At 40.5% G+C, this 26,412-nt stretch overlaps 1 protein-coding gene across 2 annotated transcripts; it reads right to left on the reverse strand.

Annotated features, from left to right (window-relative positions):
• Nucleotides 1-2,040: 2,040 nt before the first annotated feature.
• On the reverse strand, nucleotides 2,041-24,593 carry GLRX3 (glutaredoxin 3). 2 transcript variants are annotated; one of them, XM_062496561.1, is made up of 11 exons: nucleotides 24,518-24,593; nucleotides 22,034-22,142; nucleotides 19,833-19,907; nucleotides 17,446-17,647; nucleotides 14,412-14,584; nucleotides 14,238-14,299; nucleotides 12,227-12,284; nucleotides 11,409-11,461; nucleotides 10,274-10,313; nucleotides 7,518-7,610; nucleotides 2,041-2,197 (listed from the first exon to the last, which is right to left on the reverse strand). In XM_062496561.1, the coding sequence occupies exons 1-11, from the start codon at nucleotides 24,583-24,585 to the stop codon at nucleotides 2,147-2,149; spliced, it is 984 nt and encodes a 327-aa protein (XP_062352545.1). In that variant the 5' UTR covers nucleotides 24,586-24,593; the 3' UTR covers nucleotides 2,041-2,146. The 2 variants fall into 2 exon arrangements, with proteins under 2 accessions (XP_062352545.1, XP_062352544.1); XM_062496560.1 differs by lacking the exon at nucleotides 24,518-24,593 and having other exon boundaries at nucleotides 22,034-24,425.
• Nucleotides 24,594-26,412: the final 1,819 nt, after the last annotated feature.

Consider the following 26,412-nt stretch of genomic DNA (forward strand, 5'->3'; position numbering starts at 1 on the left):
CATGAAAATGTGGAATGATGAAAACAGCAAGTAATGGAATCATGAAAATGTGGAATGATGGAATATTGAATTAATGGAATACAGAATTAATGGAATAATGAAAATATGGAATCATGAAAATGTGGAATGATGAAAACAGCAAGTAATGGAATCATGAAAATGTGGAATGATGAAAACAGCAAGTAATGGAATACTGAATTAATGGAATAATGAATTAATGGAATAATGAAAATATGGAATGATGAAAACAGCAAGTAATGGAATGATGAAAATGTGGAATGATGAAAATGTGGAATGATGGAAATGTGGAATGATGAAATACTGAATTAATGGGAAAATGAATTAATGGAATGATGAAAATATGGAATGATGAAAATATGGAATGATGAAAATATGGAATGATGAAAATAGCAAGTAATGGAATGATGAAAATATGGAATGATGAAAATAGCAAGTAATGGAATGATGAAAATATGGAATAATGGAATATTGAATTAATGGAATACTGAATTAATGGGATAATGAATTAATGGAATGATGAAAATATGGAATGATGAAAATAGCAAGTAATGGAATCATGAAAATATGGAATAATGGAATATTGAATTAATGGAATACTGAATTAATGGAATCATGAAAATATGGAATCATGAAATACTGAATTAATGGAATAATGGAATATTTAATTAATGGAATACTGAATTAATGGAATAATGGAATACTGAACTAATGGAATACTGAATTAATGGAATAATGAAAATATGGAATCATGAAAATATGGAATAATGAAATACTGAATTAATGGAATAATGAAAATATGGAATGATGAAAATATGGAATGATGAAAACAGAAAGTAATGGAATCATGAAAATATGGAATGATGAAATACTGAATTAATGGAATACTGAATTAATAGAATAATGAAAATATGGAATAATGGAATAATGAATTAATGAAATAATGAAAATATGGAATGATGAAAACAGCAAGTAATGGAATCATGAAAATATGGAATGATGAAATACTGAATTAATGGAATACTGAATTAATGGAATACTGAATTAATAGAATAATGAAAATATGGAATAATGGAATAATGAAAATATGGAATCATGAAAATATGGAATCATGAAAATATGGAAAGATGAAAATATGGAAAGATGAAAATATGGAAAGATGAAAACAGCAAGTAATGGAATAATGAAAATATGGAATACTGTATTAATGGAATAATGAAAATATGGAATGATGAAAATATGGAATGATGAAAATAGCAAGTAATGGAATCATGAAAACTGGTAATAATGAAATACTGAAATAATGGAATCATGAATTAATGGAATCATGAATTAATGGATTCATGAAAATATGGAATGATGAATTTATGGAATAATGAATATATGGAATAATGAAATACTGAAATAATGAAATAATGAAATAGGGAATTAATGAAATAACGAATTAATGAATTAATGAAATAGCAAATTAATGAATTAATGAAATACTGAAATAGGGAATTAATGAAATAACGAATTAATGAAATAGGGAATTAATGAAATAATGAATTAAGGGAATAGGGAATCAAGGGAATAAGGAATCAAGGGAATAAGGAATCAAGGGAATAAGGAATCAAGGGAATAGGGAATCAAGGGAATAGGGAATCAAGGGAATAGGGAATCAAGGGAATAGGGAATCAAGGGAATAGGGAATTAAGGGAATAGGGAATTAAGGGAATAGGGAATTAAGGGAATAAGGAATTAAGGGAATAAGGAATCAAGGGAATAGGGAATCAAGGGAATAGGGAATCAAGGGAATAGGGAATCAAGGGAATAATGAATCAAGGGAATAGGGAATTAAGGGAATAGGGAATTAAGGGAATAGGGAATTAAGGGAATAAGGAATTAAGGGAATAAGGAATCAAGGGAATAGGGAATTAAGGGATTAAGGGATTAAGGGATTAATGAAATGCCCAGAGCCCGCACCCTGGAGCAGAGAGCTGGAATTGCCCTTGTGTGTGCACTGGAGCCCAGAGGCAGAGCACACGCAATTTTTGGATTTATTTCCTCTCCCTGGCGCTCCCGGGCTCCAGCTGTTGTTGCAGAATTTCCAGCTGCAATTCCCGGGATTCCTCTTCCTTCCCTCCCGTCAATTGTCCCCCTTCAGCACGGGCAGCAATTCCCCATTTTCCTGCAGCTCCTGGAAGACACAAACGCAGCAGTTCAGGATTTTCTCTGGCATTTTCCAGGGGAATTCCCTCGGGAAACCGCCCCTGCAGCAGGGAATGCAGGGGTGCCTCCCCAAAACCAGAGAAATTCTGCCTCGGGTGTACTCAGTAACAATTCAGTACTGTAAAGGAAATATTCAGTGTTCAGTACAAAGCAAGTGTTCAGTAGAAATTAAATATTGCACTGGGAAATCACACCCTGGAAAACCCGCTTGGATCCTGGGACTGCTCCCAGGTGGAATTCCAGGCAGCACCAAATAAAAGAACATTAAATTAAAATAGAATTAAACTGAATTCAACAAAATAAAGCAAAAGAAAAGAAGATTAAATAGAATTGAATAAAATAAAATTCAATACAATTAAATTAAAATAAAAAAGAATTAAATTAAAATGAAATTAAATTAAATTTAAAATAAATTAAATTAAAATAAAACAGAATTAAATAAAAATAAAATTAAATTAAAATTAAATTAAATTAAAATTCAATAGAATTAAATAAAAATTAAATTAAATTAAAATAAAACTAAATTACATTAAATTAAATTAAAATAAAATAGAATTAAAATTCAATAGAATTAAATTAAAATAAAATAGAATTCAATTAAAATAAAACAGAATTAAATTAAAATAAAATTAAATTAAAATTAAATTACATTAAATTAAATTAAAACTAAATTACATTAAAATAGAATTAAATTAAAATTAAATTACATTAAATTAAAATTAAATTACATTAAATTCAACAAAATAAAGCAAAACAAAATAAGATTAAATAGAATTGAATAAAATAAAATAGAATTAAAATAAAACTAAATTAAATTAAAATAAAAACACTTTAAGCAAAATTAATCTGGATAAAAATTTAAACGATTTCCTTCCTCCCACCCAGGAAATGAAATAAAATAAAATAAAGCAAAATAAAATGAAATAGAATAAAATGAAATTAAAATAAAACAAAATTAAATTAAATTAAAATAAAAACACTTTAAGCAAAATTAATCTGAATCAAAAATTCAAAAGATTTCCTTCCTCCCACCCATAAAAGCCAACAAGAAAATAAAATAAAAATACTTGAAGCAAAATTAATCTAATTTTTTTTAAATCACCTATAAAATTCAAGTATATAAAAAAAATCCATCTATATAAATAGAATTAATCTATATAAGGATTAAGCTATATAATTTAAGCAATGTTAATCTACATAAAGTTAATCTATAGAATTTAGGTAAAATAATCTATATCAATAAAGTCATTATCTATACAATAATTTAATTTAAATAATAAATTTATGTCATGATCAAAGCAATCCCTACACTGTTTAATAAATAAAAATCCACAGACTTTCATAGAATAAATCTATAAACACAATTATTCTATATAAACAAAATTCATCTACATAACTGAAGTAAAGTCCATCTACTAATAACCTAAATTAATTTTTAAATTAATTAATCAAATCAAGTTAATTTACTTATAAAGCAAATAAATCTATGCAACTGAATTTAGGTAAAATAATCTATATCAATAAAGTCATTATCTATACAATAATTTAATTTAAATAATAAATTTATGTCATGATCAAAGCAATCCCTACACTGTTTAATAAATAAAAATCCACAGATTTTCAGTAGAATAAATCTATAAACACAATTAATCTATATCAACAAAATTCATCGACATAATTGAAGTCCATCTACTAATAACCTAAATTAATTTCTAAATTAATTAATCAAATCAAGTTAATTTACTTTTAAACCAAATAAATCTATGCAACTGAAGTTAATCTTTGGAAATAACATCAATGAATGCACTTTAAGCACCATTAATTTCCATAAATAAAATTCCTCTATGCAATTAAAGCAATCCTCACACTCCTTAATTAAAACAAACCAATCTCTCTAATTTCATTTTTGAGAATATTAATTATTAGAGATTAGAAAAGGAGTTTTAATTTTTATATATATATTTGTATATATTTTGTATTTGTGCATTTATAAACTTATATATTAATATATTTGTGTATATATATGGAATATTAATTATTAGAGATTCAAATAGAATATTAGTTTATATATATTTGTATACATTTGTATTTATTCATGGATTTATATATTAATATATTTGTGTATATATAGAATATTAATTATTAGAGATTCAAATAGAATATTAGTTTATATATATTTGTATACATTTGTATTTATTCATGAATTTATATATTAATATATTTGTGTATACATATAGAATATTAATTAGAGATTCAAATAGAATATTAGTTTATATATAAATATTTATATATACTTATATTACTATAGAATATTATTTATTAGATATTAGGATAGAATATTAGTTTTTATTTGTATATATATTATATTTATATATACAGAATATTATTTATTAGCCATTAGAATAGAAAATTAGTTTTTATTTATATACATTTATATATTTGTATTTATATATTTATATGTCTAAAATTAGTCTTTATTAAAGATTAGAAGAGAATATTAGTTTTTATTTTTATATATTCATATACTTGTATTTAGATATATTTATGTATCTATATATTTATATGTTAATATATCTATATATTTAAATTATATATTTATATATCTATATATTCATATATCTATATATTTATACATTGATATATTTATATATTAATATATTCATATATTTATATCTATATATTTATATAATTATATATCTCTATATCTATATTGTTATATAGAAATTAATATATCTATATATATAATCAGAGTATTTAATAGAGATTAGAATATTAGTTTTTATTTTTATATACTGATATATTTGTACTTATATATTTATATATATTATTTACTATAGATTACAAGAGAGTATTAGTTTCTATCTTTATATCGTTACATATTTGTATTTATATATTTATGTATTTATATATTTATCTGATTATGTATTTATATATTTACATGTTTATATATTGATATACTCAGATACCTCTATATTTATATGTTTAGATACTTCTATATTTATTTATTTCGATACTTTTATATTTATACACTGAGATATGGCCATGTATCTATGACTGTGACCTCAATCCCACAAATCCCAATAACCCTTACAGAAATGTTCCATACTGCCCTCACTATTTAAACACCCCAGGAACATCCCCTGAGCACCAGCTGGGGCCACAGGAAGGGACAGAGCTGTATGGGGGACAGGGACAGAGCTGTATGGGGGACAGGGACAGAGCTGTATGGGGACAGGGGACAGAGCTGTATGGGGACAGGGACAGAGCTGTATGGGGACAGGGGACAGAGCTGTATGGGGGACAGGGACAGAGCTGTATGGGGACAGGGGACAGAGCTGTATGGGGGACAGGGACAGAGCTGTATGGGGGACAGGGACAGAGCTGTATGGGGGACAGGGGACAGAGCTGTATGGGGGACAGGGACAGAGCTGTATGGGGGACAGGGACAGAGCTGTATGGGGACAGGGGACAGAGCTGTATGGGGACAGGGACAGAGCTGCATGGGGACAGGGGACAGAGCTGTATGGGGACAGGGACAGAGCTGTATGGGGGACAGGGACAGAGCTGTATGGGGACAGGGGACAGGGGACAGAGCTGTATGGGGGACAGGGGACAGAGCTGTATGGGGGACAGGGACAGAGCTGTATGGGGGACAGGGACAGAGCTGTATGGGGGACAGGGGACAGAGCTGTATGGGGGACAGGGACAGAGCTGTATGGGGGACAGGGACAGAGCTGTATGGGGACAGGGGACAGAGCTGTATGGGGACAGGGACAGAGCTGCATGGGGACAGGGGACAGAGCTGTATGGGGGACAGGGGACAGAGCTGTATGGGGGACAGGGACAGAGCTGTATGGGGACAGGGGACAGAGCTGTATGGGGACAGGGACAGAGCTGTATGGGGGACAGGGACAGAGCTGTATGGGGACAGGGACAGAGCTGTATGGGGACAGAGCTGTATGGGGGACAGGGACAGAGCTGTATGGGGACAGGGGACAGAGCTGTATGGGGGACAGGGACAGAGCTGTATGGGGACAGGGACAGAGCTGTATGGGGGACAGGGACAGAGCTGTATGGGGACAGGGACAGAGCTGTATGGGGACAGGGGACAGAGCTGTATGGGGACAGGGACAGAGCTGTATGGGGGACAGGGACAGAGCTGTATGGGGACAGGGGACAGAGCTGTATGGGGACAGGGACAGAGCTGTATGGGGGACAGGGACAGAGCTGTATGGGGACAGGGGACAGAGCTGTATGGGGACAGGGACAGAGCTGTATGGGGACAGGGACAGAGCTGTATGGGGACAGAGCTGTATGGGGACAGGGGACAGAGCTGTATGGGGGACAGGGGACAGAGCTGTATGGGGGACAGGGACAGAGCTGTATGGGGACAGGGGACAGAGCTGTATGGGGACAGGGACAGAGCTGTATGGGGACAGGGGACAGAGCTGTATGGGGACAGGGGACAGAGCTGTATGGGGGACAGGGACAGAGCTGCATGGGGACAGGGGACAGAGCTGTATGGGGGACAGGGACAGAGCTGTATGGGGACAGGGGACAGAGCTGTATGGGGACAGGGACAGAGCTGTATGGGGGACAGGGACAGAGCTGCATGGGGACAGGGGACAGAGCTGTATGGGGACAGGGACAGAGCTGTATGGGGACAGGGGACAGAGCTGTATGGGGACAGGGACAGAGCTGTATGGGGGACAGGGACAGAGCTGTATGGGGACAGGGGACAGGGGACAGAGCTGTATGGGGACAGGGGACAGAGCTGTATGGGGGACAGGGACAGAGCTGTATGGGGACAGGGACAGAGCTGTATGGGGGACAGGGACAGAGCTGTATGGGGGACAGGGGACAGAGCTGTATGGGGGACAGGGACAGAGCTGTATGGGGACAGGGACAGAGCTGTATGGGGGACAGGGGACAGAGCTGTATGGGGACAGGGGACAGAGCTGTATGGGGGACAGGGACAGAGCTGTATGGGGGACAGGGACAGAGCTGTATGGGGGACAGGGACAGAGCTGTATGGGGACAGGGGACAGAGCTGTATGGGGACAGGGACAGAGCTGTATGGGGGACAGGGACAGAGCTGTATGGGGACAGGGGACAGAGCTGTATGGGGACAGAGCTGTATGGGGACAGGGGACAGAGCTGTATGGGGACAGGGACAGAGCTGCACGGGGACAGGGACAGAGCTGCTGTTTCTCCCTGCCAACACCACCATTCCCGTGGCTCCCGGCATGGGGACAAACGACAACGCAGCCTTTGCCAAAACTTCCTACCTTGACAATGTCCAGCCCCCCCAGCAGCTCCCCCCGCACGTAGAGCTGGGGGTACGTGGGCCAGCTGGAGAAGGACTTGAGAGCCTGGCGCACCTAAAAGGGAACAGTGGGAACTGTGGGATCACAGATTGGCACTGTGGGGACACGGGCACAGGGAACAGTGGGAACTGTGGGATCACACCATGGCACTGTGGGGACACGGGCACAGGGAACAGTGGGAACTGTGGGGTCACAGATTGGCACTGTGGGGACACGGGCACAGGGAACAGTGGGAACTGTGGGATCACAGATTGGCACTGTGGAGACACGGGCACTGGGAACAGTGGGAACTGTGGGATCACACCATGGCACTGTGGGGACACGGGCACAGGGAACAGTGGGAACTGTGGGATCACAGATTGGCACTGTGGGGACACGGGCACAGGGAACAGTGGGAACTGTGGGATCACAGATTGGCACTGTGGGGACACGGGCACAGGAAACAGTGGGAACTGTGGGATCACAGATTGGCACTGTGGGGACACGGGCACAGGGAACAGTGGGAACTGTGGGGTCACAGATTGGCACTGTGGGGACACGGGCACTGTGGGAACAGTGGGAACTGTGGGATCACAGATTGGCACTGTGGGGACACGGGCACTGGGAACAGTGGGAACTGTGGGGTCACAGATTGGCACTGTGGGGACACGGGCACTGGGAACAGTGGGAACTGTGGGGTCACAGATTGGCACTGTGGGGACACGGGCACTGGGAACAGTGGGAACTGTGGGGTCACAGATTGGCACTGTGGGGACACGGGCACAGGGAACAGTGGGAACTGTGGGGTCACAGATTGGCACTGTGGGGACACGGGCACTGTGGGAACAGTGGGAACTGTGGGATCACAGATTGGCACTGTGGGGACACGGGCACAGGGAACAGTGGGAACTGTGGGATCACAGATTGGCACTGTGGGGACACGGGCACTGTGGGAACAGTGGGAACTGTGGGATCACAGATTGGCACTGTGGGGACACGGGCACTGGGAACAGTGGGAACTGTGGGGTCACAGATTGGCACTGTGGGGACACGGGCACTGGGAACAGTGGGAACTGTGGGATCACAGATTGGCACTGTGGGGACACGGGCACAGGGAACAGTGGGAACTGTGGGATCACACCATGGCACTGTGGGGACACGGGCACAGGGAACAGTGGGAACTGTGGGGTCACAGATTGGCACTGTGGGGACACGGGCACTGGGAACAGTGGGAACTGTGGGGTCACAGATTGGCACTGTGGGGACACGGGCACTGTGGGAACAGTGGGAACTGTGGGATCACAGATTGGCACTGTGGGGACACGGGCACTGTGGGAACAGTGGGAACTGTGGGATCACACCATGGCACTGTGGGGACACGGGCACAGGGAACAGTGGGAACTGTGGGGTCACAGATTGGCACTGTGGGGACACGGGCACTGGGAACAGTGGGAACTGTGGGGTCACAGATTGGCACTGTGGGGACACGGGCACTGTGGGAACAGTGGGAACTGTGGGGTCACAGATTGGCACTGTGGGGACACGGGCACTGTGGGAACAGTGGGAACTGTGGGATCACAGATTGGCACTGTGGGGACACGGGCACTGGGAACAGTGGGAACTGTGGGGTCACAGATTGGCACTGTGGGGACACGGGCACTGGGAACAGTGGGAACTGTGGGGTCACAGATTGGCACTGTGGGGACACGGGCACTGGGAACAGTGGGAACTGTGGGGTCACAGATTGGCACTGTGGGGACACGGGCACAGGGAACAGTGGGAACTGTGGGGTCACAGATTGGCACTGTGGGGACACGGGCACTGTGGGAACAGTGGGAACTGTGGGATCACAGATTGGCACTGTGGGGACACGGGCACAGGGAACAGTGGGAACTGTGGGATCACAGATTGGCACTGTGGGGACACGGGCACTGTGGGAACAGTGGGAACTGTGGGATCACAGATTGGCACTGTGGGGACACGGGCACTGGGAACAGTGGGAACTGTGGGGTCACAGATTGGCACTGTGGGGACACGGGCACTGGGAACAGTGGGAACTGTGGGATCACAGATTGGCACTGTGGGGACACGGGCACAGGGAACAGTGGGAACTGTGGGATCACACCATGGCACTGTGGGGACACGGGCACAGGGAACAGTGGGAACTGTGGGGTCACAGATTGGCACTGTGGGGACACGGGCACTGGGAACAGTGGGAACTGTGGGGTCACAGATTGGCACTGTGGGGACACGGGCACTGTGGGAACAGTGGGAACTGTGGGATCACAGATTGGCACTGTGGGGACACGGGCACTGTGGGAACAGTGGGAACTGTGGGATCACACCATGGCACTGTGGGGACACGGGCACAGGGAACAGTGGGAACTGTGGGGTCACAGATTGGCACTGTGGGGACACGGGCACTGGGAACAGTGGGAACTGTGGGGTCACAGATTGGCACTGTGGGGACACGGGCACTGTGGGAACAGTGGGAACTGTGGGGTCACAGATTGGCACTGTGGGGACACGGGCACAGGGAACAGTGGGAACTGTGGGATCACAGATTGGCACTGTGGGGACACGGGCACAGGGAACAGTGGGAACTGTGGGATCACAGATTGGCACTGTGGGGACACGGGCACTGTGGGAACAGTGGGAACTGTGGGATCACACCATGGCACTGTGGGAACAGTGGGAACTGTTGGGACACGGGCACAGGGAACAGTGGGAATTGTCACCTCCTCGTCCTCCAGGATGTCAAAGGTCTCGTAGTCCACCCTGCAGGACGGAAACATTTTTATCTTATTGCTGTTTATATTGTGATATTGGATATATTGATTATGTCATTTATAAGTATATATTATATATTTATGTACATAAGTAAATAAATAAATTATATATATATGTTTATACATTCATATCGATATAGAAATATATGTTTATTAATATAGATTAATAGAAGGTGAAAAAGTTATATCTTATTATTGTTATTTATACTGTGATATCTCCTATATTGTTTATCTCAGACATGCATTATATATCATACATTTACTTAAATAAATATGTAAATAAATTAGTTACCTATATTAATATCAGTATAGAAATATATTTTTTTAATGTACATTATTGGAAGGAAAATATTATATCTTATTATTATGTCATTTATAAGTATAGATCATATATTTATATACATAAATAAATTATATATATAGGTTTATATATTCATATCAATATAGAAATACATATTTATTAATATACAGGAATAGTAGGGAAGAAGTTATATCTTATTGGTATTTACACTGTGATATCTCCTATGTTGTTTATCTCAGACATTTGTTATATATCATACATTTACTTCAATAAATACATAAATAACATACATATTTATATATTCATATCAGTATAGAAATATGTATTTATTAATATACAAGAATAGGAGGGAAAAAGTTGTGTCTGATTATTTATATTGTGATATCAGCTATATTTTTCATGTCAGTTATATGTTATATATGTATATAAATATATAAATACATAAATAATGTATATATGTTTATCCACTCATATTAATAGAGAAATATACATTTATTAATATGAGTGAATAGAAGGGAAAAATCATATTTTATATGGTTATTATACTGTGATGCATGCTATATTGCTTCTGTCAGTTATAAGTATATATTTCTATACATAAATCTTTTATTTATGTATATGAATATATCAATATATAAATATTTATTAATATATATTCTCAGAAAATCCTTCAGCTGCTCTTTTATTCGAGGAATAATTTTTTAATTTTTTTCCCATAGATATACAATAAATAAAACATATAAAAAGCAGTTTTTAACCCCAAATTTCAGCCCCATGACCTACCCGGTGTTATTCATGATTTCTATGATTTGCTTGCTGAAGCCACATTTTGCCATCTAAAATAAAAAATACAGATATTAAATATATTATTTATTTGAAATCCATGAATTTCCAGAAATTCCCAATTTTTTGCTGTCTCTTAATCCCCTTTTCCATCTTTTATCTCCTGATTTTTCTGGATTTCTGGAATAAATCTGTTTAATTTTGAGGTGGTTTTGATAATAAATTATAATAAACAACAACAGCAGCTTGTTGTATTTACTATCATTATAATTAATTCAATTAAACTATAATTAATTTAATTATAATGAATTAATAATTAATATCTACTGCCAACTCTTTACTAAGTACAAAAAAAGCAATTTTTAGAAATTAACAGGTAGTGTAGATATCTTCTATTATATTAATAGATACTAATAGAAATATCTAATATTCAGGTATTATTAATAGAAATATCTAATATTTAAATAATAATAAATATATCTAGTATTTAGGTAATATTAATAGAAATTTCTAATATTTAAATAATAGTAGAACTATCTAATATTTAAATATTCCTAGAAATGTCTAACATTTAGGTATTATTAATAGAAATATCTAACATTTAAATAATAAAAATATCTAATATTTAGATAATATTAACAGAAATTTCTAATACTAAATATTAAAAATCTCTAACATTCCAACAACATTCAACAACAATAAAAACCTTGGGTTTATTCTTTTTTATGCTTTATAGAAGCACCAAACTAAAAAATAAAGACCTTTTCCAGCAGCAGCAGCAAATAAAAATTTTGTATTTTCTGCACTCCCCACATTACCTGTTTGTTTCCTTTCATAAACAACATCACAGGAGCTTTGTTTATCAAGGATTTAAGCCTAAAAAATAGAAAATATATTTATTATATATATTATTATACATATTTTTGGTTAAATTTTTATATATATATATATATTAAAAAATATATTATATTTTATATAATAAATGCAGAAATGGAAAGTAAAATTGAGAAATCTCCAAGAATTCCATGCTTGGTGAAAATCCCATGATGCCAAAAAAAAAAATCACTAAAATAAAATAAATAAACTATAAATAAAATTTATAGTTAATATAATTGTGTTATTAACACAATTAACATAATAATTACATTATATCTAATAATATAGGAAAAACCTCTAAAGTTGCTATAATTACAATATTATATGATTTCTTATAATAGTTAACATAACTATACTGTTGTTGTATATTATGTATTAGATAGCAAATATAATGCTAAATTTAATATATTACATATTATGTATAATATATAAGTCATATTATATATTAAATATTACATATTCTATATTGCATGTTATAGATTCTGCATGCCATGTATTATATATTATATATTGCATGTCATATATTGTATATTAGATATTCTGTATTGTATGTAATATATATCATATACTGTATATTATATATCATATATTGTATATTATATATCATATGTCATATGTCAATGTCATACATTATATGTCATATGTCATACATTATATATTATACATAATACATTATACATTGCATATGGCATATTGCATGTTACATATTCTATATTGCATGTTATATATTCTGTATGCCATGTATTATATATTGTATATATATAATACAATATTGTATTATTATGTATATTATATATATATTGTATATTATATATTTTATATTATATATTGTATATTATATATTCTGTATTGTATGCAATATATATCATATTGTATATTATATGTCATATATTATACATCATATATGTTATATGTCATACACTATATGTCATATGACATATATTATATATTATACATAATACATTATATATTACATATGGTATATTGCATGTTACATATTCTATATCCTATATTGTATGTTATATATTCTATATTATATATTGTATGTCATATTATATATTGGATGTAATATATTATATATTATATATATTTTATATTATATCCTATATGTCATACACTATATGTCATATGACATATTATATATTATATATAATACAGTATATATTACATATGGTATATTGCATGTTACATATTCTATATCCTGTATTGTATGTTATATATTCTATATTATATATTGTATGTCATATTATATATTGGATGCAATATATATTGTATATTCTATATTGTATGATATAGTATAAATTGTGTGTTATATATTGTAAATTCTGTTATATATTATATATGTTATATATTTTATATTATATCCTATATGTCATACACTATATGTCATATGATATATATATTATACATAATACAGTATATATTACATATGGTATATTGCATGTTACATATTCTATATCCTATATTGTATGTTATATATTCTATATTATATATTGTGTGTCATATTATATATTGGATGCAATATATATTGTATACTCTATATTGTATATTCTATATTGTATGATATAGTATAAATTGTATGTTATATATTGTAAATTGTATGTTATATATTATATAATATATATTTTATATTATATAGTGTATGTTATCTATTACATACTATCTATTATATGTTATATAATAAAAACGACATATTCTATATTGTATACCCTATATTGTACATTCTATCCCATATAGCATCCATCATACCTCGTATGTGAAGCATGTGTTACATAACACACATCACATATCATGTATTCTCCTCCCTATTGTATATTGCACAATACATACTACGTGCTGCATGCCATACACTGTATAGCACGCGTTTTCTCCGCGCGCTGCCCCTACAGTGCCCATCTGCACTCCTGCTCTTCCTCGCTCCATTAACCCTTCCCACCCTGCAGCCATCCCCACCTTTCCTCCAGTTTCTGGCCCTTCGGGCAGATCGTGTCCAGCTCTCCCGACGCCTCCAGCTCCTGCAGAAAATCGGGGACAAAAATCACAAAATGAGGGGGGGGGGAAGCAATCAAAAACGAATGGCAAAAGCCAAAGCGCCGACATTTTTGGTGAGGAAATGGGATTCAGCACCTTGATGATGTCCAGCCCCCCGATGAGCTCCCCAGCCACGTAGAGCTGGGGGTAGGTTGGCCACTTGGAGAAGCTCTTGAGGCCCTGGCGCACTTCTTCATCCGAGAAAACGTCGAAGGTGCTGAAGGCCACGCCGTGCCTGCTCAGGATCTCCACCATCTGCTTGCTGAAGCCTGAAAATCCAAAGGAAGTGCTGTTTCTACAAGGGTCTGCTCCTAAATGGGATCCTTCTCCACAGTAAGGTCTGAATATGTGAGTAAGTAAAGTATATGAACAAATAAACTGAATAAATATATGAATAAATAAACCATATGAACAAATAAACTGAATAGATATATGAATAAATAAACCATATGAACAAATAAATCATACGATCAAATAAACCGAAGAAATACATGAATAAATAAACCGAATAAATACGTGAATAAATAAAGCATATGAACAAATAAACCATATGATCCAATAATCCAAATAAATACATGAACAAATAAACCATATGAACAAATAAACCAGGTGATCAAATAAACCAAAGAAATACATCAACAGATAAACCAAAGAAATACATCAACAAATAAACCAAAGAAATACATCAACAAATAAACCATATGAACATATAGAACATATAAACAAAATATATATAAACAAACCATATGAACATATAAACCATGTAAACCATGCAAACCATGTGAAATAAAACAAATCATATAAACCATGTAAACCATGTGAAATAAATCATATAAACCATAAAACACAAAATATCTAAACACATAAACCATATCGACAAATAAAACAATAACAACCTCTGGTTGTTATTCTTTGCTTTCTCAGCAGGTTTAAGTAATATAAAAGTGCAAAAAAGATATTTAATACATGACAAATATTATTTAATACCATTTCCATTTAGGTATTTTTTGGTTCTTTATTACTGTTCATTTATTTATTACTGTTCTCACTAGCTTAGCTGAAAAACTTGATTTTTGGAAGTATTTTCTACTTCTATTTTCTACTATTTCACTTCAGGAGCATCCTTCCCTTCTCCACTTGAAAGGCAAATTGCTTTTTATTTCTTTATTTTTTTATGTTTTCCACAGTGTTTAATGTTATTTTATTACCTCTTTGATACCTCCATACCATGTTTTATGTTCCTTTCTGACAGATTTTCACATCAACACCCTCATCAGGACACTAAGCACCAAATATTCTGATTTTACAAGATTTTATGTGTTTATGAGTGGCCCAACCTGAGGAGAAAATTTCTCCTTTTTTTTTTTTTTTTTTTTTTTTTTGTAACTAAGCATCTTTTTCCCTGAGAAAACTCACATTATTTGTAAAGAGTTGCAGGCATGAAAATTTTAATGTTATTGAATTTAGAGTCATCTTTTTCCACCTCCCAGACAACACAATCACATGGTTTGCAGAGAGGATACACCAGAATTTGCCCCTAAATCAATACAATAATCAAGTTTTTTGCATTCAAATCCCCCTGCAATCCTTCAAATTCCCCCCAAGAATTCCACCAAATGCTGTGCAAATGAAAACCTTTATGCAAATATTAAATTTTAAAAAATAAATATAAAAGGGAGGGTGACAAAGCTTAAAGCATTTAATAAAAGAAACAAAAAATGGAGGTTGAAATGGGGAAAGGCTGAAGTGGCAGCACAGAACCATCTCAGATTTCAGCTGTTAGGTGCAGAAATTTGGATTTTTGCTGCAATGTTTTTAAGTTGTTTTCTCCTCTTTTCCTGCAGCATTTTGGAGTTCAGGAGAGAGAAGGAGGATCCTGAAATTCCCTTTCACCTGGGAGCTCCCCAGCAAACATCTCCAGGTCAGTGCTGCTCGTTTATTTATCCCAATTATTGAGCTCATTATTCCTGCTCCAGGAATGGGGAAAGGGGGAGAAAAAAATCAACTTTATTTGAACTGTGAGCTGAAATTCCATGCAAAGCAGGAAGATGGATTGGTTGGGATTCACTTGGAATAAAGAGTCCCAACATTTCCACAAGGAAAGGTCTGGGTGGGATTTCTGCAGGAGTGGCTGGCAGGAATTAATTAAATTACTGGGAAAATTATTCCAGTGAGGGCTGGGTGATGAGAGCAATAAAAACACCTTGGAAAATGATTGGAGGAAATGGGCTGAGCTCCACCAGGACAATGCCCAGGGCAGGGATAACATCACCCACCTCATTTTCCTCCCAGAGCCCCTAATCCACAAATTCACTCCCAAAATTTAACCACTCCAACACCAGCTCTGCACCTGCCTTTTGGGGGCTACCTTAAAACAGAGGGCAGACAGAATTAAACCAATAAAAAGCTGTTGTATTTATTGAAGAGCTTTCAGGTGCATTTAGGGAAAACAAAAACCCCATAAATGGACCACGGGTCACAGGTTTTCATATTTTTAGAAGTTTGGTCCATTTGCATGTTGGGGGTTAATGTTCCAATTACAGCTTCAGCTAATGAAGTCATTTACCCCGATTTTACTGCCCCCAATCTCTTTTATTTCCATTTCTCAGGGCCTGAGGCACTGAGGTGTCCTTGATTCCCAGCCTGGAGAGGAATTGGTGTGTGTGCCCAAAATGGGGAAGCAGCAGCTCACTCTGAACTGGAGCTTGGAGTTCCACACTAAAGAACTGCAGGGTTACAAATATTACATTATATATGTGCTCTTATATGTGCTGAACATTGTGTATGTGCTCTTAGTGGCACGGCTTCCCAAAGTGTAGTTTGTGAGAGTTTTGGGATGTGAACACACTCATTTCAACCAAACATCTCAGCAGTTTGCCAAGTCAAAGGCAGGCTGGATAGTCTGGAATACAAAAATCCCACCAAGAGCTGCCAAAATCAAATCTATTCCTCTCGAGGAGCTCCTCCCTCTAAAATACATCAGTAAAATTCACCCAATAGACGAAAAATATAAAAGCTGAAATCCTAAAGCACGGCTTTCACAGCAGCTCTTCCACGAGCACCCCCCGGCGGAACGGAAGGAGCGGGAGAAACGCTGCCGGAACCGGGAGGGATTCCCTGAGATGCTCACCACAGCGAGGTTCTTTGGGAGAGCCCTTCATGAAGAGCATGCAGGGAGCAGCATTGATGAGCTTCCTGAGGCGGGCCTGGAGCTGCTCCTGGGCAGAGCTGGCAGGGCCGGGCACGGGGGCAGTCCCAGCCGCGTGCCGCTGCACCTTCTGCGTCAGCTCCGGAGCGTGCGCGCCGTCCAGCCTGTCCACCTTCTGGGAATTCTGCAGGGAGAGAGCACAGCCTCAGTCCAGCACAGAGCAAACAACACAGGGGAACAGAAAACACAGCAGAACACAGCCTCAGTCCAGCACAGAGCAAACAACACAGGGGAACAGAAAACACAGCAGAACACAGCCTCAGTCCAGAACGGAGCAAACAACACAGGGGAACAGAAAACACAGCAGAACACAGCCTCAGTCCAGCACAGAGCAAACAACACAGGGGAACAGAAAACACAGCAGAACACAGCCTCAGTCCAGAACAGAGCAAACAACACAGGGGAACAGAAAACACAGCAGAACACAGCCTCAGTCCAGCACAGAGCAAACAACACAGGGGAACAGAAAACACAGCAGAACACAGCCTCAGTCCAGCACAGAGCAAACAACACAGGGGAACAGAAAACACAGCAGAACACAGCCTCAGTCCAGAACGGAGCAAACAACACAGGGGAACAGAAAACACAGCAGAACACAGCCTCAGTCCAGAACAGAGCAAACAACACAGGGGAACAGAAAACACAGCAGAACACAGCCTCAGTCCAGCACAGAGCAAACAACACAGGGGAACAGAAAACACAGCAGAACACAGCCTCAGTCCAGAACAGAGCAAACAACACAGGGGAACAGAAAACACAGCAGAACACAGCCTCAGTCCAGAACAGAGCAAACAACACAGGGGAACAGAAAACACAGCAGAACACAGCCTCAGTCCAGCACAGAGCAAACAACACAGGGGAACAGAAAACACAGCAGAACACAGCCTCAGTCCAGCACAGAGCAAACAACACAGGGGAACAGAAAACACAGCAGAACACAGCCTCAGTCCAGAACAGAGCAAACAACACAGGGGAACAGAAAACACAGCCCTCAATCCAGCATGGACCAAAACACAGCCTTCAGTCCAGCACGGAGCAAAAAATGCAATGGATCAAAAAATACAGCCCTCAATCCAGCATGGACTAAAACCCACAGCCTTCAGTCCATCATGGAGCAAGTAATGCAATGGATCAAAAAATACAGCCTTCAGTCCAGCATGGACTAAAAAACAAAATGGACCAAAAAGCACAATAGATCAAGTAAGACAGCCTTCAGTCCAGCATGGAGCAAAAAACACAGCTCTCAATCCAACATGGACCAAAAAATACAATGTACCCAAAAACAGCCCTCAATCCAGCAGGGACCAATAGCCACAATGGACCAAAAACCACAACGGACCAAAAAAACACAGCCTTCATTCCACCAGGGACCAAAACCACCCAGCTAAGCCCAGCTTTTCAGGGAGGGGCTGTATCCCCAGGCTCGTGCCTTTCTGGTGGTGGTAACAAAGCCCCAGGGATTTTGGCTTTTCTGTTTTCCTGTTTTTGTCCTGTACTGCATCAGTGCATAACTCTGAACTCCACATGAAGTGCAGTTAACTGTATTCACATTTTGGTCAGACAAAACCATTCCTCTAAGCCTGAAATTCAAGGACACCCAACAGCCTCAGGCCCTGAAAAGTAAAAACAAAACTGAATTCTGGGGGAGCAAACTGGGGGAATATGACTTCATTACCTGAGGCTGTAATTGGAGCATTAATGCTGATATGTAAATGGACCAAACTTTAAATTGTCCAAAAAACTCCTGACCTTTGTTCATCTTGGGTGTAACCTCTGAAGTTTCTGACTGCCCAAGGTGGATGTGTTGAAGGCCTTTAATAAATCCCCACTTTATTCTCTTAACCTTGTCTAGCCTCTGCTCCAGGGAGCCACTCCGAGGCATCAGCAACAGCAACAAGTTTGCCTCTAGAATGATTTATTAAAGAAAATATTGTCCCTTTCATCATCACAGGCAAATGGCACCCAAACAGAATTGTTATTCCTCTTATTACCATATCTACTTGAGGTTTTTCCCCAGCTACAACACAAAGAAATGTTGCTGTAAATTTTTTGACCCAGGTACAACAACTAAAATAAAAATTACGTCCTGGAATATTCCATATAAAGTGCAAAAACCATTTCTATCTCCATTTTTAGGTTCCACTGGATAGCCTTCAATCAGTTACAGAGGTGTTTCCTCACTGAGAAAACTCCTAAGGTTCAGGTAGAGGAATACAAAAGTATAAGTAGTAAGAGTCCACATGGATTCTATTTTCTTTTAAATCCATTTTCTCTTAAACCCATTTCCTCTTAAATCCATTTCCTCTTACCTTAAAGAACAAGAACGTTGGAACAGAACTAATTCCATATTTTTCAGACACTTCAGGCACAGCCTCAGCTTCCAGCTAAAAACCAAAAAGAAAAAAAAAAAACCACGCTGGATTATTTTCATAATCTTCTTTAAAGTTTCACTGTGTCAATCCTGGAATGCTCTCCCTGGCATTTTATACATTTAAACAGGATTTGCTGCTGAAGTTTGTGAGACATTTGCATTTAAATGAGACTCTCTGGGCTGCCCTGGCACCCACTGAACCTCCACGGTGTCAGAACAGGTTCAGAGGTTTTTATTTTGTTGCACATTTCAGAAGACGCCCGCAGGCTGCGAATAAAAACCTTTGGTGCACTCCTGACCTGGTAAATTTTCAAATCCTGTGCAGCTCCTGCTATATTGGAATCCATAAATCACTGCCCCCAGTTATGTCACCACCACAGAGGTGCTTTTGTGCCCCTTTGGGGGGCTCTACATCACCCCTGACATCTGCAGCCTCCTGCAAATTAGGGAGGGAAAAAAAGGAGGTGTTCCTTCAACCCACGGTGCTAAACTTGATTTTTAACTCCTGCATGGCTGCTGAGTGCCCAGCCTGGGGCTACTGCTCCCACTTTCATCATGTTGGGATTTGCTACGAAAATTTCTCTTCACTGGCTCAGATTTTGAGCTGCTCCAGCCATGCAGGCTCTTAATGAACCCACTAATTAGAGAGGCAAAGCAGGAGCACCGAAACTGAGCCCCAGCCTCCTCTTGCAAATCACCACTAACAGAATCAACTGAGAAACTGCAGCAGGAAAATGAAAGCTTCCATTCAACTGAAACTGAACTGAAAGCTTATCTATAATTGAAAGAGAATAGATAATTCCAATTATTGATTCTTTTTCCAGAGGCAAATGATGACTTCCACCTCTAATACACACTTTTCTTCCCAGCAAAATTTCCTGCTTGGATATTTATGTTCCACATAACACAGAGCAGAGATTTCATTTCATATTTCAGGAACTTGTTCTTAGTGGCACGGCTTCCCAAAATGTTGTTTGTGAGAGTTTTGGGACGTGTACACACTCATTTCAACCAAACATCTCAGCAGCTAACACGTGCTTGCCAAGTCAAAGGCAGGCTGGATATTCTGGAATACAAAAATCCCACCAAGAGCTGCCAAAATCAAATCTATTCCTCTCGAGGAGCTCCTCCCTCTAAAATACATCAGTAAAATTCACCCAAGAATTTTCATCAGATTATTTTCTCTAAGCAAGAGCACCAGGAATATTGAAATTACTGGGAGAAGGGAAGTAGGGGGAAGGATGTGCCACTATCTTGGTTTTACAGCCCTGGATGACTTTGGAACCTCGTTATTAAAACATAAATTACAGCAGAGGAATAGAGGTCATAAGTAAATAATACGGGAATAATAAAAAAGGCAACTGAGAGATTTCAGACTTTGTTGGGCTGAGTAAAGGCTACCAAACTCTACATAAATTTAAACATCTTCAATTTGCAGTATGTTGAAAATTAGTCTTTTGAAACTCTATGTAAAAAAAAAAACATTAAAATAATTCTGCCCTGTTTTACAAATACCAACTGAGAGGAATCATTAAAAAAAAACCACACACATCCCAAAAGCTGGAGAAATCCCATAAAATATTCACACCCAGCTGGCTGCTCCATTGTTCTCCGCCCTCATCACCCCACAAGTGTCTCATTAACCAGAGAAATTTGGTTTAAAACCAACAGCACGCGGATGAAGCGAGTTTCCTTTTCCTTTTTCCTTCCCCTGGATCTCAGTGGGATGTGCAGAGGGTCCCACAAAGCACAGTGATAGCATTCACCTTCCTGAAGGGTCATTTTAGTGCCACAGGAAACCTCTGGGAATCCTGAGATTCCTGAATCAGAAACAGCTCCAGGGGAACACTGGGAGCTGTCCCTGCCATGGCAGGGGGGGCACTGGGTGGGATTCCCAGTCTCAGGATTCCAGAATTCCCTGAGCCCATCCCTGACAGCAGCACCTCTGGGATATCACTGGATGGATTTAGGGACCCTTCCCACCCAAAACATTCCAGGATTCCCTGTCTGAGCCCATCCCTGATGGCAGCAGCCCCTCCAGGATAACAGATGTGAGAGGGGCCTCTGCTGCGTGATCCCCTCCAGGCACTCCAAGAGGACCCTGCCCCGATGTTGGCTCTCCCCTGTCCCAGAGCTCACCTGCACGAAGGTGACCTGGCTGTGCTCCCGCGCCAGCGCCGCCATCACCTCGTTCATCTGCACACACTGAGGAGCCCAGGGAGCCCAGAAATGAACCACCACCAGGGACCTGGGGACAGACAGACAGACAGACAGCACTGCTGGGACAGACAGACAGACGGACAGCCCTGCTGGGACAGACAGACAGATGGACAGCCCTGCTGAGCAGCGCAGTACAAACCCACCAGGCTGCAGTTCTAGTTTGGTTCTTTCATAGCTCCAGCTTCTCACCCCAGGTCTGCCGGGATGTTTGGGATTGGTCCCACACAGCTTTAAAAGCTGTGAGCAGAAATCCCATCGCATCTGGGGACCAGCTGTGTGGGCTTAAACATCTGGGATGCCAAGATACTGGGATTTTCAGTTCTGGTCTCCAGAAGTCAAACCCACCAGAGAACGGGAATAAGGAATTCAGGATACAATGTCCTGACCATAATTTACTTAGAAAAATTGAGAAATCAAGTCACCCATCCCACAGCGGCCACTTCATGTCTTTTATTCCTAAATAATGGAAGCTCACTGTAAATTGGAACAGCTGCATGGGCAGCACAGCTGGAGCAGGCTCTGATCACACACTCTGCATGCTTTCGCAAACTTGATTTTCCAGTGACATTCTAGAAAATTCTGGCAGAAAAGCGAAAGAATAACTTCCCCCCCACCTCCCCAAGCCCTCAGTTTAAGTCTGTGCCCACAGGGATGAACCTCAGGACAAGCAGAGGACAAATCTCCACAGGATCATTCCATCCTCATCTCACCACAGCCTGGTCCTTCCTTACCAACATCCAATATATTCATTTTTATCTTCGGGAAGAACGTATTTTAAATGTATTTGCACTCTGGGTTTTGGAGTTGTTTTGGTTTTTTGATTTTTTTAATTCATTGACAGAACAATTCAAATTTTGTACCTGAACTGCTCTCTGAGCATTTTAATTTCACCTCAAAAAAAGCCAGAGTAAGTGAAAACATTAAGAAATATAAAGACTTAGCAAAATGAAGCACTTCAGTAATTCTAAACAAAGTGTTCCCTGCTTTCAACCAAGGTTAAAAAAAAAACTCCACTACTAAACAGGGCAGGGACAAAAAGGTTATGAAAAATCCCCAATTTTCTCTTTAAATACCAAGATTTATTCTTCTGCTACAACACAAACTTACTGATAACTCAATGCAAGAAATGTCAATTTTCTGAAATGAGAAATCCTATGAAATCAACGTGTAATTATAAATGCTGTTTTCAAAGGAAGCAGAAGAAGAGTTATCAGAATTATCAACCCATCTGTGGTCCAAGAACATGGATAAAATAATCAATTCCTTTGGAGAGAAAACAGAATTATGTTCTATGACAAAGAAAAATTACTGGTGTTTTGGGTTTTGTTAATAACCTTAAAACATTGTGTTTGTTCCTGAAGCCATTTTCATTTGGGCACATGAGTTTCTTCTGCAATGTCCCTACAAAATAATCCAGCTGCAGCACAATTCCAGGAGGGAAAGAGGAAGTCCTGCAGCAAATTTGGAAGAAGTTTCTGTTCCTTTTCCCCAAAACCAGCAGTTAACAGCATTTCCTTCTGCTGTCTTTAAAAAACTGGTTCCGGTATTCCACCACACTTTTAATCACGTGTAAATCTGTAATTACAGAGGTGGTGACTGCAGCTAAACATGTGCATGGAATAAAAACACCGGGATTGTTCCAGGACAGGATGGACGGGGCTGGGAGCACCCCGGGACAGTGGAAGGTGTCCCTGGATGGTCCCAAACCAGGCTGGGATTGTAGGAAAAGCAGAGCTGCCGTTAATCATTAGAGCACAAAACCAGATTCATGAGAACCCTGGGCAGAGATGAATAATCCAGAGCCACTTGTGTGTCATTAAACACCCAAACACTGCTGTCCCCACTGAAGTGTCACTGCTGTGTCACTGCCGTCCCCACTGAAGTGCCCTGGTGGTTTTGCTGACCCCTTCCACGGCTGCAGGACAATCCCAGCTCGCTCTGGTTTATGGGATTTTCCAGCCAATTCGCCCAATCTGGCCCCAGATTCCCTGCGGCAGGAGCTGCTGCAGGGTGGCACCTGACTGCTGAGCCAGGGGAACGCGGGGCTGGCAAACCCCGAGCTAAAGCCGAGCAAAAATCGAGATAAAGCCGAGCTAAAGCCGAGCTGAAATCGAGCTGAAGCCGAGCTGAAGCCGAGTCTTTGCGCAGTTTGCGGCTCGCTTTGTCTCGATTTTGGGGTTTTTTATCTTCCCCGCGCAGGTTTCACCGAGCACCGGCCCCTTCGGAGCTGTGTCCTGCGGGGACCCGGTAGGGGACACCGGGACGGCACCGAGGGATGGGAGCCGGGGATGGCACCACGGAGGAGACTCAAGGATGGCGCCGCAGGGGCGGCACCCCCGGTAAGGGACAAAGGAACGCGACCTCCCCTGCCCTGCCCTCCCGTCCCCCCCGGTGTCCCCTCACCTGTCCGGGCGCTGCAGCAGCTGCTGGAACTGCTCGGCAGAGCCTGCGGCCGCCACCGCGCCCGCCATGGCCCTGCTGAGGGAGGGACACGTGGTGTCACCGGGGGGTCACGTGGTGTCACCCGCGTCACGTGCATCCGCCCTGTTCGTGCGCTTCCTCCCGTGTCACGTGATCTCCCGTGTCATGCGTTCTCCCTGCGTCACGTGGTCTATTCGTATCATGTGATCCACCCGCGCCACGTGTTCTGGCGTGTCACGTGTCCCCCCTGTGCCGGCCCGGCCCGTTCCAAGAGGAGGGATCCCATTATCCCAACATCCCATCATCCCGTCATCCCAACATCCCATCATCCCGTCATCCCAACATCCCAACATCCCAACATCCCATCATCCCGTCATCCCAACATCCCAACCCATCCCATTATCCCATCCCATTATCCCATGGGCCAGGATGCTCCAGCTCACACCCAGCCCAGCCTGGAGCGCTCCCAAGCCTCCCAAAATGTGCCACCTGTAAAAATTCCCCTAAAAAAGGCTGTTCTGGGCTGTCCCGTCTTTGTCAGTGGGCAAGAAAGGAGATTTAATCCAGGTTTAGCACTGAAATGGCCTCGGACTGAAGGGAGATTTAATCCAGGTTTAGCACTGAAATGGCCTCGGACTGAAGGGAGATTTAATCCAGGTTTAGCACTGAAATGGCCTCGGGCTGAAGGGAGATTTAATCCAGGTCTAGCACTGAAATGGCCTCGGGCTGAAGGGAGATTTAATCCAGGTTTAGCACTGAAATGGCCTCGGGCTGAAGGGAGATTTAATCCAGGTCTAGCACTGAAATGGCCTCGGCCTGAAGGGAGATTTAATCCAGGTTTAGCCTCCCAGTGATGCCAGCTGTGGAATTGCCTTGTTCACATCTTGTGCACATCATCGAGGCTCCCAGCCCAAGGGGACCGTGACACATTTGGAGGAACATTCCCACTGACAGGGCACAGGGAACACGGAGTTTGCCAGCCCTAAGGACATTTGGCAGAACTGCCAAGAGAAGGAAAAAAACACTTATAAAACCAGCTGGCCAGCTGTGCTGGATCAGCTCCCACTGGGAAAGAAGGGAATTCCAGGAGGAGCAGATGGCAACCAGCAACCCGAGAAACCCCAAAACCATAGGAACACCAGGAACCAGTGCGAGCAGCAAGAGAATTGTTAAGGAGAACACAGAACACTAATTGATACGGGAGCTGTGTAATGTACAGGCAGTGAATGTCTGTGCCTTTGTTTGGTGAAATGTATAAACAGTGACGAATTTTGGGAACTGTGTGCTGCCTGGGGGCATCAGCCCAGTTCCCTCCCTGTGCAGAGCTGGAAATAAATCCCGTAACTTTGAGTGGGGACTGGGCTCTTCCACACCGGGAGGGATAAAAAGAAAGAAAAAAAATTTGGGGATAACAGTGCCAGGAATCCAGGAGCAGCCACAGCAAATCTGGGAATTCCATCCCCACCCTCCCAGAGAACAATTCCTAATTCCCAATATCCCATCCAAATCCACCCACTTTCACTTTGAAGCCACTCCCTGTGTCCTGTCCCTCCATCCCTTGTCCCCAGTCCCTCTCCAGCTCTCCTGGAGCCCCTTCAGGCTCTGAGCTCTCCCTGGATCCTTCTCCTCTCCAGGTGAACATTCCCAGCTCTCCCAGGCTGGCTCCAGGGCACTTCTGGAGCGTGCCCAGGTGCCCCTGGATGCCATCCTGTCCTTCAGGGCTGTCACTGCACCCTCAGCCTGGTGTCACCTGCCCAGGTGTGCCCCCAGTGCCACTGGTGCCAGTCCAGCTCCTGGGGGACCCCACTGGTCACTGCTGGCCAGCAGCACTCGGCGCCAGTGACCCTCTGGAATGGCAGGCTGCTGCTCAGGGTGAC

Source organism: Cinclus cinclus, chromosome 7 (genome assembly GCF_963662255.1).
Source record: "Cinclus cinclus chromosome 7, bCinCin1.1, whole genome shotgun sequence".
Classification (NCBI taxonomy): Eukaryota; Metazoa; Chordata; class Aves; order Passeriformes; family Cinclidae; genus Cinclus; species Cinclus cinclus.